Source organism: Babylonia areolata, chromosome 16 (assembly GCF_041734735.1).
Source record: "Babylonia areolata isolate BAREFJ2019XMU chromosome 16, ASM4173473v1, whole genome shotgun sequence".
Lineage (NCBI taxonomy): Eukaryota > Metazoa > Mollusca > Gastropoda > Neogastropoda > Buccinidae > Babylonia > Babylonia areolata.
Genome location: NC_134891.1, coordinates 14,163,081 through 14,178,380, shown reverse-complemented (window position 1 = coordinate 14,178,380; position 15,300 = coordinate 14,163,081). Strand labels below are relative to the sequence as shown.

The 15,300-nt window shown below is 44.1% G+C and overlaps 1 protein-coding gene across 2 annotated transcripts in view; it reads left to right on the top strand.

Moving 5' to 3' along the window:
* Window positions 1-15,300, top strand: part of LOC143291180 (proteasome inhibitor PI31 subunit-like) — a 70,358-nt gene that overhangs the window by 33,629 nt on the left and 21,429 nt on the right. For both annotated transcript variants that reach the window (XM_076600898.1, XM_076600899.1), the window contains exon 6: window positions 6,734-6,943. In XM_076600898.1, the coding sequence (XP_076457013.1) occupies window positions 6,734-6,943 (210 nt within the window). The remainder of the gene's footprint in view (window positions 1-6,733; window positions 6,944-15,300) is intronic.

Genomic DNA, 15,300 nt, shown 5'->3' with positions numbered 1-15,300 from the left:
AAACACAAAGTCATACTAGAACAACCACAATATATTTATATATATATTTTAAAGAGATAGATACACAATGCATTGTGACTTCTCCAAGTGATAATACGGATGTGAGGCCACGCCCCCTCAGTCTCCACCCCCCACCTCTTCACCCCTCTCACAGGGTCACTTGATCCAGTTCTCATCAGACCAAGTTGGCTGAGTGCCAAGAATGTCGCTTACAGACCTGCTAGTGCCTGAACCCCCTTCGTGTGTATATGCAAGCAGAAGATCAAATACGCACGTTAAAGATCCTGTAATCCATGTCAGCGTTTGGTGGGTTATGGAAACAAGAACATACCCAGCATGCACACCCCCGAAAACGGAGTATGGCTGCCTACATGGCGGGGTAAAAACGGTCATACACGTAAAAGCCCACTCGTGTGCATACGAGTGAACGCAGAAGAAGAAGAAGAACACTGTGTCCTGCTAATAATTTGGTCATGTTCTGTCGTCTGCTAAAATCTGTACAGCCGGCATCACTCACTGATAGTCGCATCTTGGCCAGTCTCTTGATTGCTGCCTTTATTTTTCTCAAATCGTCCTATAAATGTTCAACACTGTCTTCTCCTTCGAATTTACGGTGGCTTCAATTCTTTCTGAGCATCAGCTAAAGAAAGAAATCTTGGTTGATTTAGTTCGTCACGATCGCATGTCTTGAGCACGGCGTCAGTCCAACATTTTGTTGAGTGAGCAAGGAGAGGAGCCAGGCAAACACTGGGACAGTAACCCAACCAAAACGTTCAAATAAAGGACAACCTCATGATGTAGATGGTGTTTCTAGCTATGAATAGAATCTAGAAGGATTCCCCAGGCTAAAGCTACCACTATTTTTGTCAACGAACTGAATGCAAACCAGGGAAAAGTCAGAATATTTCTATGACGAGTTATCTTGTCATTGTGGCAGTGAAGCATACATGCTTGCCATGACAAGTTATCTCGTCATATAGGCAGCCTAGGGGTTAACATGTCCCAGGCAGTATGACCATGTAAGGTTTTTGAATCTGAAAGTTGTGCATTGCCTCATGCCACTCTGGGCTTCCCATTCCATTTTTAGTTTTTTGTATGAGTTTTCATTGAGTCAGTCGGAATCATGGCATGTTGGTTTCCAGGCATATGAATAGATTACAGCCACTGGAGGGCATGTCACATCTTCAACTTAACATTATAACTTTATAAGGCTGGAAGTTGTGACTCTGTATGTGGCATTCTCTTCCCTAATTGTTTTATCCATTTTGCTTTGCAGTGAATCCCCAACTGGATTGGTCTTTGGTGACTGAGCCATCTGTGTATATGATGATATCCTCTTCTTTACTGTTTTCTTCTATGAGTAGTTTTACTTCTGCATCAGTTTTGCCCTCTGGCCCTCTAATGACAAACCAAGGATGATAAGCACCGATTACCTTATGTGAAAGCTCGGAGGGAACAAAAGGATTTGTCTATGGTATAAAGAAAGTCAGCTACAGACGTGAGGTTTGAGATAGGCCTATAGTTTTTTAAAACATTGGGATGGAGAGAACTTTTCTTTTGAAGAGGTTTAATAATGGTGTTTTGCAATGGCAGTTTCAAATCCAGGAGGGACATTTCCAGATAACAATGAATCATTTATAATGTTGGTGATGGATGGAAGGAGAAAGTCAAGATAGTCAAGCAGTAGAGAAGTAGGAATGGGGTCAAGGTTGCTGGTGGTTTTGGGTGATTTCATGATTACATTCCGAATGAACTCTTCAGATTCTTGCAAGAACTCAGAAAACCAGGTACCACTCCAGGCAGCCTGTTGTGCAAATGACCCTGTGTTTGTAAAGTACTTGGAGCTTGGTCTCCGACCGAGGACAGGTGCTATATAAGTATCCATATCAATCAATCAATCAGTACTTCAGTAGGGATCATGCTGTTTATGTGGCTATCATGAAACGAACTTTGATGAAAATTGGATGGGAGACATGACAATGACATTTGATCTCTCACCCTGCTTACCATACAATGAAATCAGAAGAGGATGACGAGAAAGATCTAGTTGTACTTTTGGTTCTTAATACTTGCAGTTGCAGAGAGAATGCCACATTTACATTTACTGTGGATACGCATGCGCGCGCGCGCACACACACACACACACACACACACACACACAAAAACCAAAAAAAACAGGGCCAGGCTGCTTCCAATTCAGTAGTGGGGCAACCATCCCCAACCTGGTGGGTCCTCGGGTGGCGGATAGGGGAATGGCCCTCAGATATGGGGGTTAGCTGCGACATAAGTCAGGCTTGCCTGGCCAAATAAGCAGTCCCGGACCAACTGGCGATGTTCCTACTAGGACAGGGTGGGTCAACAGGTGGCACTGTTGTCCTCACTGAAATACCCCATGCGTCCTATGACGGGTTCATCATGCAGTCAAGAGGCGCGTTATAACCTCTAGCTCCGGGGTGGGACCCTAGGAGAAACAATCCCCCCTGTGCTCACAGGGCAGGACGTACAGGCCATGAGCTAAGGATGAGGCACCCCGAAAGAAAACTCCAGCTGAAGACAGCGGTATCGGGCCACTGGCACAATTTAAACCACGATACCACACATCCACGCTTCCATGATGATGCAGTCCGCAGAAACTCGATGTGGCGCACAACCTTCGGAGACCCGCTGGGGAGGCCGGGAGCCGGGCTCTATGCCTCAGAGGGGCCCAACCCAAGCAACCGGTGGTCGGGCAAGGAAATTCCACATGCCCATGCGACGAAGGAGACCTCGTCCTCCTGCTGGGGCCAAGCAAACAGTACCACCCAGAACACTCCACATTCTCCAGTGGAATGCAGAAGGGGTGCATAAGAAGAAACTTGGCCTGGCAGAAAGGATGCACCAAGAAAATATTGACATTGCATGTGTCCAAGAGACACATTTGACCGTAAACCATCACTTTCAAGTGAGGGGTTATGAGACCATCAGGTTGGACCGTGAGGAAAGAAACAAAGGAGGGGTGCTTGTCTTGGTGCGGAATTCTGTCGCCACACAAGAACTCAAGATCAACACCAATCAACAGGCAGAGATCCAAGGGGTTGATATAGTCTTTAAAGAACACAACATCAGGATCTACAATGTCTGTTGCCCTCAAGATCGTGATCTTTCCCTCATATACATGAACACCCCAGACAACAACTGTGTGGTGGTGGGAGATTTCAACAATCACTCAGAGAGATGGGGCTATGAGGAGACGGACAGGAGAGGTGAAGAAGTTGAGGATTGGGAGATTGACACACATCTTCATCTCATCAACCAAGAAGATGATGAACCCACCTTCTACTCTAGACGCTGGATGACCACATCAACACCAGATCTAGCGTTCGTCACCAACGACCTGTTCGTCAGGACCACAAGAACAGTCCGCAACCAGCTTGGAAGAAGTGACCACAAGCCCGTAAAACTCTATCAACCTCAGCTTGCAGGCTCCTCAAGCAAAATGTTTTCCCCGCTGGAATTACAGAAAGGCGGATTGGACTCTCTTTGAGACCCTCACAGATACATACACAAAGCCAATCAACATCAGGCAGAAGGACTCAAACAAGATGGTTCAAGACTTCACAAAGGCCGTCTTGAAAGCTGCTATAGAATCCATCCCAAGAGGAGCATGCAAAGACTACAAGCCCTATTGGATGGAGGAACTCCAGAATTTGGAAGATGCTGTTACAGTAGCCAGGGACCGAGCAGAAAAGCAGCCATCACTGGAGAACAACATAGCACTGAAGGAAGTAAATGCCAGATACAAGCTGTCCTGCGCACAAGCTGCAAGAAAAAGCTGGCAAGAGAAAACTGAAAGCCTAAATCTCAACAAGGATGGCAGCAAGCTGTGGAAACTGGCTAGAACCCTCAGCAACGAAACAACAAGTCACACCACAGTAACAATACAAGAGAATGGAAATTACCTCTCTGGAAAGAAAGCAGCTGACCACTTCATAGACATCTATGAAAACAGCAATCTGGAAGTCCCTCCTGAACATAGAGCTGCAGTGCACAGGGCCCAAGGTGAACTTCATGAGAAAGAGCCCCAAGAGGAAGTCATGACCTCAGCTTTCACAGAGAAAGAGCTGGAGGAAGTGTTGCATAGCCTCAGCCTGAAGAAGTCACCTGGACCAGACAGAATCACAAATGAAATGATTCTGCATCTTGGGATGAAGAGCAAGGCAGTCCTTTTAACAATCTTCAACTCCAGCTGGAAGATAGGATTAGTCCCACAGTGTTGGAGGGAAGCAGACATGATCCCTATTCACAAAAAGGGAAAGGACAAGTCAAAGGCTGACAGCTACAGACCCATCAGCCTTACAAGCTGCTTAGGAAAGCTGATGGAGAGACTTGTCACTAGGCTTGTCTGGCACCTTGAGGAGTATCAGCTGCTGAGTCCTGAAAAGGCAGGCTTCCGCCAACACAGATCAACAGAAGACCAGATCACATTCATCACTCAAAGCATTGAGGACGCATTCCAAGAAAAGAAGAACACGCTTGCTGTCTGGATTGATGTGGAGAAGGTGTTCGACAAAGTCTGGAAGGACGGACTCAAGCTCAAACTACGGTAATGTGGTGTGTCTGGGAGGATGTACACCTGGATCAGCCAGTACCTACACAACTGCCAAGCCCGAGTCAAGATTCAGGGCCAGAAGAGCAAGAAGAAGGTGCTGAGACAGGGCGTACCACAAGGAGAAGTCCTTTCGCCAACGCTGTTCCTCATCTTCATAGATGACCTCGTCAGAGAACTGCCAAGAGGGGTCAGAGGAGCAATTTACGCAGATGACCTGGTACTCTGGTGCTCTGAAGAGTACAAAACTACAGCACAGGTACGCCTCCAGACTGCGCTCAGCAAGATCAGCAATTGGACCAAGGAATGGTTTGTCTCTGTCATCTCAAGCGAAACAACCTACACAGTCTTCAGCCTATCCAGCAAGAAGCAAGAGGTGAAACTGACACTGAACAACCAAAGGCTTGCAGAGGAACCCAAACCTACCTACCTGGGAGTGACCTTTGACCACAGGCTCACTTGGAAACAGCAGATCACCAGATGCTGTAGCAGGGCCAAGCTGAGACTGGCGGTCATGAAGAAACTTGCAGGGACGGAGTGGGGGGCTGATGAACGTATCCTAAAGAGACTCTATACGGGGAGAGTCCGACCTGTAGTTGAGTACGGGGCATCAGCATGGGCATCAGCTGCAAAGTCTAACCTCAACCATCTCAGCAAGATACAGAACCAAGCTCAGCATGTCATAACTGGCGCCATGAGATCCACCCCAATCCTGAATATGGAGGAGACCACTGGGCTACAGTCATTGGAGGACAGAAGGGACACAAAGATCCTCATCTAGGCAGCAAAATTCAAACGCCTTGAAAACCATCCAATGGACAAGAGAATGAGCAGACCCACCAAGAGCCGGCTGAAAAGAGGCAGCTTCATCCACCAGTCAAAACACCTTGAAAGACAAACTCCAGTCTTGATGGAACACGAAGGAAAGCTTATCCCGGCAAATGTCACCCACCCATCTTGGAAGAGGCAGGTGTTCCCAACAGTCATCACCAGCATTCCCAGAGTGGAGAAGAGAGGAACATAGTCAGACACCCAAAGGAAGGCCCTGGCCATGGAGTACATCTGCAACCAGTACCCCCAGGAAGACTGGACCCATGTCTTTACAGATGGCTCCACCACAGAAGCAACGAGGGATGGTGGAGCTGGAATCTTCCTCCGATACAAAAACAGAGATGAAGAAAATGCAATCCCAACAGGAAAATACTCCACCAACTTCCGAGCTGAGCGAGAAGCCCTCTGTGAGGCAGCCACAACAGTCTCGCAGAACTCCACAAGAACAACAGGGCAGGTGGTGGTGTTCTCAGTTGCTGTCTCCGTGCTCCAAGCCCTCAAGAACTCCCGCTGCAAAGAACAGAACCATCTCACTTCAGCCCTTGTTGCCCTGAGTGCCAGAGTGGAGAAAGCGGTGATAAAATGGGTACCAGCACACTGTGGCATCAGAGGCAACGAAAAAGCGGACATTCTGGCAAAAGACGGTGCACAGAAGGAGCAGGCCAACAAACTGGTGTCATACGATGAAATCAAGACAATCATCAAGGCACAGCAAGGAATAAAGTGGCGTCTCCAGCACCCCAAATATAACCCAGAAGACAGATGCCATTTGCTGGAACGATGGGAACAGGTCAAGATCTTCTGCCTGAGGAATGGCCACAACCACCTGCTCCACTACGTGCACACAAAATTTGGCATTGGACAGAGTGGAGAGTGCCCTTGTGGTGAGGGACCAATGACAACCGACCACATCCTTCAAGACGTAGGACGCATGCAGCATCCAGGAGGAAGTACTGGCCAAAACTGACAGCAGTGGAAGCCAAACTATATGGCACTCTGGAGGAGCTGCGACGGACGGCAGCCTTCATCGAGGACACCGGGTTGAACACACACACACACACACACACACACACACACACACACACACACACATTGATAGACACCAAGATAGGGTAATTAATTTCATCTGCTCACTTTGTTTATCTCATAAGTTGAAATCAAAACAATGTGATTTCATACACTCACTTTGTTTACTCATGTGAATCAAAAATAGCATTCTGTAGATCTTTTGTGGTTAACTAATGATTTTGTGAGCCAATCACTGCTGATCTTTAGAATTAACTGTGTTCACTGTCTGTGATTATGTTTTCTCTACAGGTACAATGAAGAAGGTGGCATTGGGATGGATCCCTTCTCTGTGGGTCGTTCTGATCTTGACCCTCTGGCTGGCATGGGGGGAATAGGAGGTGGAGGGATGATCATGGATCCTCGTCATTCTGGTGGTCCCCGATTTGCTCCTGAGGCAGGAGGTGGGAGATTTGGTGGTCCTAGTCGAGGTGGCGGCATCCACCCTGGTGCCATGCCTCCGTAAGTTTTTTTTCCTCTGTTGATATCTTATGTTATTTCATTGTAAATATGGAAACTACAGTAATATGTGGACTGTCTCTCTGGTGTGTGCTTATGTGTGTGTTTCTCTGTGTGTGTATATATGTACAACAAACACAAGTGTTTGAATTCATTGGACAAGCATTTAGATACCTGATGGTTTTCAACCTGAACACTATGTCACAGTCAGGTCAGAGGTTCTCCTCTTCTACTGGTAACCATGTAACCCAAAACTACCTGCCACATGTGAGGAGTAAACCTACAAGAAAATCTGATTAGGAGAGGGATGGGCTCCACCAGATTTGACTTGTCCAAGACATGCCTCATCATGAAAGAAAAAATTACAAAGACCATTCTGGATCAGTTGCAGCTGGGGTTAACAGTGACCTCCACCAGGGCGGATGCAAAAAATGTGCTACCTGGGGAAAACCACTTAATATCTGTGGAAGGAACACCATCACATTTGCCATCTGGAATATAAGAACACTCAGGTTGGAAATTTTAAAGAATCGACCCATGGGATGTACAGATTGAGATATATCCAGAACATCTTCAGCCTCCATGAAGCTAGATGGAAAAACAAAAACAAAAAAAGTGTACAAAAGAAGACAAACATGTACATAGAGTGAGGTTCTTGTTCAACAAGAACATAAAGAATGCAGTTCTTGGATGCTGCCAATTTTCTAGCAGGATCATGGCCATCCACTTATGAGCCAAACCATTCAACATTGTGGTTGTGCAGATATATGTCCTGACATCAGACGATTGTGATGACTAGATTGAAGAATTCAACACCCAGCTTCAAACTGTCATCAGCAAGGTTGACAAGAAAGAAATCCTGATTGTTCAGGATGACTGGAATGCCAAGGTTGATACAGATGTTCAAGAAGTCTGGAAGAATTTTTGCAGCCCCTACTGTAATAAGAATACCAATTATAGGGGAGTATGCATGCTAGAATTTGCCAGTGATACTGACTTGGTTCTTGCCAACATTCTTGGTGAGCATAAAGTATCCTAACGATGGACATGGCACTTCCCAAACAGTCAGCATCATCGCCAGATAGACTATTTTCTTGTGAAGAACCAGAACAGGTCTGGCATTACTCAGACTCAAACAAGAACATTCCCAGGAGCTGGACTCGAATCAGCTAAAGAATTATTGACCCGTGTCTAATCTGTCATTCATTTCTAAAATTATTGAGAAAGTTGTGTTACAGCAGTTACAGGAACATCTAGAGAAAAACGGTCTACTTGAAATTTATCAGTCAGCCTTTCGAAAAAAAACACAGCACAGAAACAGCTCTTCTCTCTGTTACAGACAGTCTTCTCTCAAATACAGACCAAAAAAACTTGCATCCTTCGTGGCATTCCTAGATCTGTCAGCAGCATATGATACAGTTCACCACCAAATTCTCATCAACCGTGTGAGCACTACCTTTGGCATTCAATCTACTGCTTTGAAATGGTTTTCATCATATCTTTCAATCCATCAGCTTTACATTGAAGTAAATCATACCACTTCTAAGGTTATCCCTCTTGTATTTGGTGTCCCTCAGGGATCAGTTCTGGGACCTATTTTATTCACTTTATATACTCAGCCATTGTCTGACATCATCAAAGGACATTCATTTGATTACCATAAGTATGCTGATGAGACTGAGTCACAAAAAGCCGCTCCACCATCTGACTTCAAAACAGTCATTAATGAGACGGAAGCCTGTGTGGCTGATGTGAAGGTGTGGATGGACAGAAACAAGCTAAAACTTAATGGAGAGAAAACCAAGCTCTTAGCTGTAGGAGACTGAGCTCGTCTCAATGAAATAAAAAAGAGCCCAGTCACCCAAGGCACTTCTACAGTTACATTTCAAACATCAGCTAAATACCTAGGTGTACATATTGATCAGACCTTGACCATGGCTGACCACATTTCATCCCTGTGTCGCCCATGCAGTTTTCATCTTCGCAGACTAGCCTCAATCAGACCATACTTAACGGAGAAAAACATGGCTCAGTTGGTTTCCTCTTTTGTCCTGTCCAGACTATTTCCTGAAATTCTACCTTAGCAGGTTTACCATCTTCCTTTCTTATTAGACTGCAGAAAGTACAGAACAATGCTGCACGACTTGTCCTAGCAAAAAAAAAATCTGATCATGTCACACCTCTTTTGCATCAGTTACACTGGCTTCCTATAGAGTCCCACTTTCACTTTAAACTAGCGACACTTGCCTTCCGACATTTTGATGAATCTCTTCCCCCATATCTCTCCTCTGTGCTGAAAAAGTGCGAACCATGTAGAACACTAAGATCTAGTTCTGAACTGTTACTTAAAGTCCCAAGAACTAATTTAAAATGTGCAGGGAATAGGTCTTTTAGGGCTCAAGTACTCCAAATTTGGAATTCTTTGCCATCAACCCTCAGAAATGCACCTGATCTCCAGACCTTCAAGTCAGATCTGAAAACACACCTTTTCTGCAAACATTTCTGTAATCAGCACGATGGATAGTCAAGTCTGTTCACCACATGGAGTTTTATGCTAGAGATATTTATACTCACGTAATCCTGTTTTAGTACAGTTGATATATTTAATGTGTCTGGGCACACGCACGTGCATGTGTGTGAGTGTGTGTGTGTGTGTGTGTGCGCGCGAGTGTGAGTGTGCACACACATACATGTGTGTGTCTAAAAATGTGTGTTTTTAAGGAATATATTTCTTTTAATCTAAGCATTGGAATGGAATTTAAAGTACAGTTAAGGAACAACAAGAGAAGGAAAAAATGTCGATTCAAATTCAACCATGGAATGTTGAAAGATCTGGACATCACTGAACAATTACAAGCAGTCACTGGAGGAAACTTTGTTGCACTACTTCTCCTTGAAGATCTTGAAGCCCTCACAACCAATTTTAACCAAGCAGTGACAGAAACAGCAACAGAGCTAGGGGTAAGCCGATGGAAATCCAAGCCATGGATCACAAGTAATATCTTAGAGATGTGCGAAACGAGGAGACTAAAACCACAAAAGATAACTGAAAAAGGAAAGGAGAAACTACAGTGCTATAATTCAGTATAAGATCAGTCAAGAAAGAAAGATTGCAAGGAAGATTGGATTGAAACAGCAGGAAAATTGGATTGAACAGCAGTGTGAAGACATAGAGAAATACCTTGACAGCAACAACACAAAAAAGCCTTTAAGATTGTAAAAGTCTTTACCAAACAGAAACAAATTCACCACCATAATAATAGTAGTAATAATAGATACTTATGTAGCACACTATCCAGGATCTTTGGCAAGAGGAATGGAACACCTAGATGGACAACAAGCTGTTCAAAATTCATCCAGACCTAAAAGAGACCCTCCCATCGGTTGTGAAGAATCAAAAGGAAGAGTCTGTTCTGTACAGGCTGCACACGGGGCACACTTTTCTTACTCATTCTTACTTGTTTAAGAGGGAGGAGCCCCCTCAATGAATTCTCTATGATGAGCCTCTCACTGTTAAACATGTGCTCCTTGACTGCTGGGATCTGCATGACGTTAGACACAGACATTACACGGCAGATTCTCTGAAGACTTTGTTTCATGATGTCCCTCCGTAGACACTGATGGACTTCTTGAAAGAAGTAAACATTTTTAATCAGATTTGAATGTTTTAAACTCTGGAAGGTTTTTAAACTTTTACTGAAAAGCTTGAAGCAATGACCAGTTTTTATTGTACCTTTTTTTTTTTTTTTTTTTTACCCTTGACTTGAAGTGGATGCAAACATGTTGATAGCCTTGAGATGGCCTTAGTGGTCAGCGAAGTTCTAAGCACTATAATTTGATTGATTTGATCTCAAGGGAAGCATAGTCATCAGCTGAAACCTGTATGGAAAGACATTGTCATCTTCATATAACAGAAGATCAGACTTTTGGCATATTCCTTTTTCTTCTTCCTTTTTGCCCCATCATCAGCACTTTTACAGTGGCATTACTCCCACACAGTTCATTTTGAATCCCCCATAATCGGCCACACCTAGGTTCATCTGTTGCAGTCCCAGCATCGGCAGTCCACAGGAAACCATCAATGTTAGGTCACCAGGTGGCCACACACCAGCGGAGACCCTGCACTGCTGCTGATTCACTTTGGTGGTGTTCAGTAGTGCTTGTTCTGATTTAACGTACTTAGAATACCACCTACTTGGCCCCCTACTGATGACAACAATGGCTCAATCACAATGCCAGAATGAGTGAGGAGACTGAGTGTGAAGATCACCACCATATCCCTCCAATGACAGTCCCCCATGAATCTGCTGACACTGAAGACCTTGACAGGATTCACCCTAAGCATTAAAGTGGAGGGATATCAAAACTGAGGTCACCATGAAAGCAGAGCATGAAAGGCCACATGATTTGGAACTTTTAAAAATTTTGATGAAGAAGAAGGAGGTGGATGATGACAGTGATGATGATGATGATGTCGTGCCCTACATTAAAAGTAAGAGCCTATCCTCTCACACAGAAGAAATCAGGAACAAGGGAGTAAAAATATGTTTATATGTCAAGAACATACGCTATTACTGGTACTAATAAGTTAATAAAGGTTGGTGTCAACACAATACACAATTACAGTCAAATTAAACACACAAAAACAAAAAACCACTGCAGTTCCAAGTCTTTAATTTTGATTTGTAAGCACTACACAGACAACACCTTGGTGAATGTGGAAGTGTCCTTTTCTTCCGGAAGTTAGAAAGCGGCACAGACGGACTCATGCAGATTGTGCAATGGGGGCAAAGGGGTGGGAACAGGAATAGAAGGAATAGGGGGAAAAGGAGAAATTTGGGATCTTGCCCGTTGATGACAGTTCTGCATCCTCCTTCAAGTGGAGACATGCCTGGGTGAACAGGGGGTAGGACCATCAGCAGACTGGGGAAGGGAGAAAAAGATGGAGGCCTAAAAGGCCAACATTAGATTCTTGTCCAAGAAAATAAATGCATATTAACAAACATTCAAATTCTATGAATAAGACTGAAATAAATATAGAATCACTGATTATTACAACGCCTTGTATTTTTTTCCGTTATCTTCACATCATATTTCACCAAGGAAGTACACTGGAAAACAAAACCAAAAACACTGAACATGAAACAAATGAAAGAAAGCAAGAAAATAAGTGATAAAGAATGAAAGTAAAGTCATTGATTCCTTTCTGAACCCCCTCCCTTTCCTAAAAAAGATATTATCACTTGTAGAAATGGAAATTTTAATACCGGGAAAATACCAACACAGAGTACTTACACAGAATACTTGTTTTTCCCCTTGTGAACCTTACATTTACCAACACACACACACACAAACACACACACACACACATAAACCAAAAAAAAAAAAAAAATCAAACAAACAACAAAAAACACCCAAACTTGGGTCACAGAGCCCTCAAACACATGAGTGTTTTTATAACTTAGGGGCCCAAAACTCTGGCTCCACTAAACTGGAAATCCACCTGGGTGCCATCTTCCCAACAACTACTCTGCCTCTCCCAAAACATACAGGGGGAAAGAAACACTGCCACTGGACACAACGTGAATACATTCAACCATACATGCAATTCGAGAAACAAATCCACATGTTTGAATACACTCACTGGACAAAAATGGAAACACAGACATATGAAAAGATGAAAACATGCAAATCCATAACCTTCCTGAGACAGATGATGACGATGCTGCTATGGAGGTCCATTTAGGTTTGCGATAGCATGACAAGGCTGTGCTCTACACTTCCTGTCATGATATCCCGGTGTTAGCCAGGCCTGAGAGATCATACACTTGTGGCATTGGTCAGGAAATTAGAGCAACACACCCAAAGACACGTGTGAAGGGGATGATACTTGACTGTGTAGTCCCACTCTTGCCATTTAAGCCCATAGCACACTCAACTCTGGGTAGGAGCCGGCCACAGGTCGAATAAACCCACTTCTGCTGGGAATCAAATCCATATCTTCCCATCTGTCAGTCTGTGATGCTAACCACTTCACCAGGGCGGATGTTGTGTTCCATTTCTTGTATGCATACAAGACATGGACCCTCATGGCAGATTTGGAAACAAGAATTCAAGCCTCAGAAATGAGGTGTCATCACAAGATACAAAACATCAGATAGACTGATCACATTGCAAATCAAGAAGTGTGCTAAGCCATCAAGCAGCAGCACTGGACCATATGAAGACCTACTGGCATCAGTTATGAAAAGAAATCTGCATTGGTATGGCCATGTAACAAGATCCAATCGCCTTGCTAAAGAAATTCTTCAAAGAACTGTTGAGGGAAGGTGACGGAGGGGAAGACAAAAAAAATAATGGATTGACAACAGTGCAGAATGGACAGGAAAACCATTTGCAGAGACCCAGGCTTTGACACACAACAGACAGACTGGAGGAATCTGGTCAAGTTTTTCTGTTCTGTGCCCCAGTGGCATTTCACAGAGTTAAGTGAGAAGAAGAAGAAATGGCAGAATCACGAAACATTTTCCTTATTTGGTTTTCCTTCTCTTCCCTGTGTAGTTGTTTTGTGTGTGTTTGTGTGTGTGTGTTCTTTGGGGTTCATTTGCTGTTGTCCTCAGATTATGAACAGTAGACCAGAAACAGTGTTTTATGAATTGTTGTATTTGATAGGGTAGTGAAGAGTAGGTATAGAAACTAATTCATGGGTGGTTGTATTTGATAAGGGTGTAAAGAACAGACATGGAAACAGTGATTTACAAATGGTTGTGTTTGATAAGGGTGTGAAGAGCAGATATACTCATAGAAACTGTTTTATCAATGGTTGTGTTTGATAAGGGTATGAAGAGCAGATATAGAAACTGTTTATCAATGTTTGTGTTTGATAGGGCTGTTAAGAACAAACATAGGAACATTGATTTATGAATGGTTGTGTTTGATAAGGGTGTGAAGAACAGACATAGAAACATTGATTTATGAATGGTTGTGTTTGATAAGGATGTGAAGAACAAACATAGAAACATTGATTTATGAATGATTGTGTTTGATAAGGATGTGAAGAGCAGATATAGAAACAGTGTTTTATGAATGGTTGTGTTTGATAAGGGTGTGAAGAGCAGATATAGAAACATTGATTTATGAATGGTTGTGTTTGATACAGGTGTGAAGAACAAACATAGAAACAAACACAGAAACATTGATTTATGAATGGTTGTATTTGATAAAGGTGTGAAGATCATATATAGAAACATTGTTTTATAAATGGTTGTGTTTGATAAGGGTGTGAAGATCATATATAGAAACAGTCTTTTATGAATGGTTGTGTTTGATAAGGATGTGAAGAGCAGATATAGAAACATTGATTTATGAATGGTTGTGTTTGATAAGGGTGTGAAGAGCAGATATAGAAACATTGATTTATGAATGGTTGTGTTTGATAAAGGTGTGAAGAACAAACATAGAAACATTGATTTATGAATGGTTGTGTTTCATAAGGGTGTGAAGAACAAACAGAAACATTGTTTGGTGTCATATACTGTACCATGTCAAACTGATGCAAACTAGGCCTATTGGTTTGCTCTGCTTGGCCAAATTTCGCGCGGCTAACAGTGAAAAGACGAGCCCACCCGCTCTCAGCCAATCAAACGCCTCTAAAAACTATAAGCGCTTAATCATTCCTTTGGCCAAGGCTCTCCACGCCATCTTGTCAGGTTTACGCTCTGTCTCGTCTTACGCTTTTTTCGGCTATTCAGCGTATCCTTTTGGCCTTATTTTCTTGCATGCGGCTTGTGTTTATTGTATTCTTACATTCTGTGTACTCGATTCGACTCGGCACCCTCGATTCGTTCGATTTTTTCTGCCTCTAAGTCGATCCTGTCTTTCCTTTCTCTGTTGGGGGTCGGATTTTCGCTGGGTGCCTAAGCGCGGGTTCCATGCCTCGTGTGCCATACCACGAAGGCAGGGAATCATGATGCTGGGATTGAGACTCGGTAAGAGACTCTCCCAGGCCCGGAGCTCATGATTCCTCCCGATATGGACCGCGGCGGTGCGTCGTTAGACGCTGATCGCGGAGGCGACGTTCGTACCAGTAAAACGGTCATGAAGGGGACCGGGGGGAAAGAGGTACGAGCGTCGCCTCCCGAGGTGTCCCAGCGCGAGGCAGGGAGAAGGGTGAATGGCAAGTCATCTCCGTGCTGTGGGGACTCGCAGCTAGGCGCGGACTCCCAAGGGGAGGCCGCGCCCGGCCATTACCCGGGTCCCCACTCGGAGACGGCCCTCACGTGCCCCATTGTTGTTCCCCCTCCTCCCTTCTCTGTCGACCCCCCTCCCCCACCTCCTTTTGGGGGGGGAGAAAAATTTGG